Raw genomic sequence first — 5,611 nt, 5'->3', positions numbered from 1 at the left:
TTTTCACTTATTTAATGAAACATGCACATGATTAACGATCCCAAAGATCCAGTTACACCACTAATAATTGTCAAAATATGTAATTCAAAAAGTGAGTAAACGATATACCTTTTCTTGAAGAAACTGATTGAACGGAGAGAAACCTACGATCAAAAGTATGACCGTCTCTTTGGATAGTCCACACTACACTTCAAACAACCGTCAATGGATGCTAGTCCAAACCCAAGTAATAATTAATCAACCTTTGATTAATATTATGAACTCAAAATGATACTCCGTATGAAACAATCTTATTTTTTTCTTACTTACTCTCTTTTCAATTCTCTCGTCCATATCCATTATCATGTAAAATGAAGATTGATATATAATATGAAGTAAAGTGAAGTGTATCAATCAATTTTGATCACGGATATATTTTCCTTTAAAAGACAAACTACTTTTTCAAAACAAAGATATTGAAATAGAAATAAGATACGGATTGTTAAATTCATTAAACGATAAAGTCGTATTTCTCAAATACTTTAGGGGTAGTTTATGAAACTTATAATTAATAATTTCTATCATGTCACTTTCATGTGAATAGTAAATTAATTAATTTCGTTTCATTTACTATTCATATGAATAGTAAATGAATTAATTTCGATTTACTATTTTGTTACTTGAGTAATATATATACATCATATATATATTTATTTGACGTCTCGGTGTATATGTGTGTGACCCCGAAGGCTCAAATGAATTTGGCCATATAGTTATATGTTGTACCTTGCACATTAATCCTTCAAATTCGTCCCCGCACATCGAAGGACCTTGCATAGCTCTATCAAAGCCACTCAAGTCTTTACAATGAATAACACAACCATAAGCACCCCATAAACTTGCAGTGATAATCTGTATGTTTCTATTCTGTAACCACCTAAGCACTTTTTCTTGGGTGATGGGGACTTTATCAACAAGCATAACAGAGTGTCCCAAAGTTTGAAGCAAATCACCGTCAGGTTGAAGGCGACTAATAGGGGGAGGACTGTGGAAATTGGACTCGTTACTCCTGTAGGTGAATTTATTCATTCTCATCTCGGTTTTAGCATAACCAACGAAAATTCGTTTGCCAAACACAACGCGACCATTGAGACTATAAACAGCATCTTTGGCTTGCGTTCGAGATTCAAATTTTTGATGAAGGCAAGTTAATTGGTGTAGTTTGACAATACAAAGAAACTATATTAGCGCACTCATAAGTTGAATTCATCAAGATTCTCAACCCAATCTATTATACTTTTAACCCACTATATGAACCAACAACCGAATTTATAAAGATTTGAACCCTTGAGGGGTCAATTGCCCCTCTCAAATATGCACACATTCACACTCTGATTATAGGAAATTAAATATTGGTGACAAACTATTCAGTTTGCTATTTTTATGGAAATATCAAGAAACACATGTAAAAAGTGTATGGTACAAACATAAGAACATCAAAAACAACTTCAGAAGATCAAATTGTATAGTGAACACATATTCTAACTCCTTTTACTGAAGATTATTTGAGCACCATATTGAGGTTGCAAAGTTAGTGACTGCATTGGAGCATGAACATATGAAGATGAAACCACAAATGAGTAATGTCGAACAATCATCGCCAATACAATTTTCGCCTCGACCATTGCTAGATTTTGACCAACACAAATTCTAGATCCCAAACCAAATGGGAAGTATGAGGCTAAATGGTTCCTAGGCTCCGCAAACCTCATTGGGTTAAACTCATTCGCATCTTCACCCCAAATTCTTGCATCGTGATGAACCGCTGTCATGGCTAAGAATAGTTGTGTACCATTTGGAATATCGAGTTTATTACCTACTCTCACGTCTTCATACGCTTGCCTCATCATCATAACGGCCGGAGGATAGAGTCGAAGTGTTTCATTCAATATCATGCTAACCTGTTCGACACAATTAAATAAATTCTTTATAGAACATAAAATCCACAGCAAACCATGCGTATCACACATGTCATACTGCTAGCAGGGGCAGAGCCACCTTAGGTTATCCAGGTCGCCTTTCGCTTAGTGCGGGGGCAGCGAGGAGGGGGTTTTACCCGTCATGCCCTCAGATTGTTCCGGGTTTCCTCCAGGGCAGTAGTTGGGGGCAGGTTATGCAACTACAGAAGATGAACGCGTGGGTGATTTAGTCCTCCAGGGTGATCCCAAACTGATGTCAAAAAAGAAAATTCAACCATTTTATTAGCAACTTTTTCTCATGTGAGTAAAATTTCTTGGATCCGCCACTTACTGCTACACTAAAGACACTTATAAAATTTAAGTAGCGTGATACAATATTGATATTTAAACTTACAATTTTCAGGTTAGCCAAATTTTCGGCATTGGGAGACTTGTCACCACATACGCGAACAACTTCTTCTCGAGTCTTGTTTTGCCATTCTTGATGCAACCCAAGAAGGAGAAACACCCATGTCAAAAGATTAGCCGTTGTTTCTTTTCCGGCGAAATAAAATGTCTTGCATTCGTCCACAATCTCTTTTAGATCAAGTATGTCGTCTTTTTTATAAGGATACATCAACGAAGCGAGTAGAGTATTCGTGTTGGGCATCATATTTTTGTTTTTCTTGATAAGATCCCTTACTAACTCCGTAGTTTGTTTCTCGAGCTTCCACAATATCCTATTTCGTTTCGTCGGTAGATATCTATACATACAACAAGAATCAAATTATGATGCTAGTTCAACAAACACAAATGGAACACTATCACGAAAACTTACCTGAATCCTGGAATGTAGACATTTCGTGCGGCTTGCAAAACAAGCACGGCTTGTTGCTCTTGCAACTCGATGATCCGTTTACCTTCAACAAAATTGCTTCCGAAAGCTGTTCGTGATATTACATCAGCCGAGAGGTCGTGAAACTCTTTGTAAGCATCAAATTCGAGTTCAAATTTGTTTGTTTCTTCCATTTTCTCATCCCATTTGCTCATCATATTTTGAATACTATCAACTATTTCAGGCACCCATTCCTACGGGACCAAAGACACATTAGTTGGCCCGACTGGGCTTCACTTATCCTTAATTATCACTACTCTTCTTAAAGTAAAGATTTTACAATCAAAGTATTATTCGTAATAAAACTCTCAATTTATAGGCTTAAACGAGAACCATTCAGGCTTGCCTGAGTGGCCACCGAGTTGCCTAATGAAGCACATCACCCGGGTTCAATTCCTGGCTATGCCAAATTGATCAAAAAGGGAGTGTGACTAGAGGGTGCGCATAATGCGCAATTCACCCGGTACCAGCCGAGTCAAGCTCGACTCGATTAGACGCAAATTCAGTTCTTTTAAAATTTAAAGAGCTCGAGTTCCGCTCATTTTCATGAGTCTCATATATCATGTTTGAGTTCAAATCGTAGAAAATTATACAAGATCGACCTGGACTCGAGTTCAAATCGTTTATATATTCTTATATTATAATAACATAAACATATGGTTATTATTGTATAAATATTAATTTATGACAATGGCTTGTAACTCAGTTGGTAATGGGTGAGAGCATTTTGCCACAAATAAGCAGATTTTAGGGGTTCGTACATTGCCACCCCCATAGCCACAACCGCTTAGAGCACAGAGAGTCGTTCGGTGTTAAATCACAGTTTAAATTTAACACTGGATTTAACACTGAGGTCAAAACAGGGGAAATGGTTCAGTGTTAAATCTCAGTGTTAAATCATTATTTAATTATTATTATTTAGTTTATTTAACTAATAAAAAATATAATATAAATAAAAATAATATTTTGGTGATTTAACGGTGATTTAACATCGGAGGGGAGTGGTGTGCACCGGTGTCTCCGGTGTTAAATCTCTAAACACACCGTTAGCTAGGTAACGTTGAAGCATTTAACATTGATTTAACGGTGATTTAACACCGGAGGGGAGTGGTGCGCACCGGTGTCCCCGGTGTTAAATCTCTTTAACGGTGGCAAAAGTGCTCGACTCCTAGAGCTCTTAGCGAGTCATATATGACCTCACATTATGGAAATAAACGCCAATTGTGGGCTGTCGAGGTTGCCGCTAATCAATCTTTTACCACAAATAAATATTTATTATATATTATTATACATGTATGTAAACAACATGTTCGTTTAGCCTTGTGATCATGTTCAATCTCGACATAAGAAGCTCAAACTCACTAACTAAAGGATCTCTAACATATATTCATCGAGCTCGATTAAGCTCAGTCGAGCTTTTAACGAGTCGATCTTTGTCCGGTTCATTTACACTCCAATCGAAACCAATAAATATGTAAATTTTGTAACCTAAATTAAGTGAATATATGCCTCTTATACAATGTAAAAAGTTACAATAAAAATAAAAATTACAAGCTACGTTACACGAATATATACGGGTTGTATCAGTAAACAAAGTCTTTCTCGTGAAAGAATTTTACAGATTATAGATAGTGAAATGAGGTATACTTAGACAATTATTTTTTAATCATACACAACTAAATTAAGTTTTTGGATCATTTTATCCCTTCATTTGACCCTTCTTTTTTGACCATGTTAATGTAGAGAGAGTAAAATAGTCCAAATATTTAATATTTAATATACTATACGGATGAAAATAGGTTGTGTATGGATAAACATACTACCGCATTAAATAATTTTCCATTAAATTAAATATTTAACTTCAAAAAATAAAGTAATTTTATACCTTAACTCTTTCCATGTTAAAAGCCTGACTAGTGATCCTTCTATGAACAACCCATCTCTCTCCTTCTAACCCAACAAGTCCTTCTCCAAACAAACCTTTAAAAACCGGGTTGAACCGGATCTTCCCAAATGACCCACTCTTATTCACTAATATCTCCTTGATCATATCCGGGTCTGATACAGCTAATCTCCCCTTTGACCCAAACCAATAAAGAAATGGATCTCCATATACCTTTGACCAATTGTAATAATGTGGCATCACTCTTTTAACAACTTCATCATGGTTAAATGAAACCGAGCGTGATGATTCCACTTCAGCGATCATTTTTCGTCGAATCCCAGCTGAGTTTCCGAATATCGGACGATAGATGGGACCCGTGATTCCTTGTTTATGGAAGTGGTGTTGGATCCGAAATGGGATCCATATGAACTTGTATAGGGTAATGAAAATGATTAGGAATAATGACAGAATTGAAAGAAACAACAAAATATTCATTTTTCTTGTTATGTGTGTGTGTTTGAGTGATAGAAAGTTGCTTTCTCTAGCTGGTGTTGAGTGTTGACTATCATGCATCTTACTCAACTCGAGTTAGTTGTATTTTTTAGTGTTTATATTTTTTCTTGAAAGATACGTCTAATACTGGAGTATATCTTTAAGTGCTTGTCTGTTTGACTATATATCGTTTAAGTTTTAGGTGATTATTTTGGTTATTTTATTAATTAGGAGTATACTTTGAGAAGGTTTTTATATCTAATACTATATCTTTAATTGTTTGACTATAATGTACAACTCATAGAAGTTGTGATGTGGTCCGGCGTTTGGTGGCCTGCCTCCTTTAGGGGAGGTCAAGAGTTCGACTCCCGTTGGCTACATATAAAAAATACAATTTCATTC

General features: G+C 35.8%; 1 protein-coding gene across 1 annotated transcript; it reads right to left on the bottom strand.

Moving 5' to 3' along the window:
- Nucleotides 1-1,310: 1,310 nt before the first annotated feature.
- Nucleotides 1,311-5,212, bottom strand: LOC139893934 (cytochrome P450 734A1). Its single transcript, XM_071877137.1, has 4 exons — nt 4,718-5,212; nt 2,776-3,026; nt 2,353-2,701; nt 1,311-1,940 (listed from the first exon to the last, which is right to left on the bottom strand). Exons 1-4 carry the CDS (start codon nt 5,210-5,212, stop codon nt 1,521-1,523), a joined length of 1,515 nt encoding a protein of 504 aa, XP_071733238.1. The 3' UTR covers nt 1,311-1,520.
- Between the last annotated feature and the right edge of the window lie 399 nt (nt 5,213-5,611).

The sequence above is a fragment of the Rutidosis leptorrhynchoides genome, chromosome 2 (genome assembly GCF_046630445.1).
Source record: "Rutidosis leptorrhynchoides isolate AG116_Rl617_1_P2 chromosome 2, CSIRO_AGI_Rlap_v1, whole genome shotgun sequence".
NCBI classification, from domain to species: Eukaryota; Viridiplantae; Streptophyta; class Magnoliopsida; order Asterales; family Asteraceae; genus Rutidosis; species Rutidosis leptorrhynchoides.
Note: the sequence above shows the minus strand (reverse complement) of the source record. Positions and strands in the feature narration are given on the sequence as shown.

Bases quoted from the DNA above. Each gene is read 5' to 3' on its own strand.
- LOC139893934 (XM_071877137.1), bottom strand. From the start codon at position 5,212: ATGAATATTTTGTTGTTTCTTTCAATTCTGTCATTATTCCTAATCATT. The intron at 3,027-4,717 runs GTATAAAATTAC...TTGGTCCCGTAG, and splicing joins TTAACATGGAAAGAGTTAAG to GAATGGGTGCCTGAAATAGT. The intron at 2,702-2,775 runs GTAAGTTTTCGT...TTGTATGTATAG, and splicing joins GTCTACATTCCAGGATTCAG to ATATCTACCGACGAAACGAA.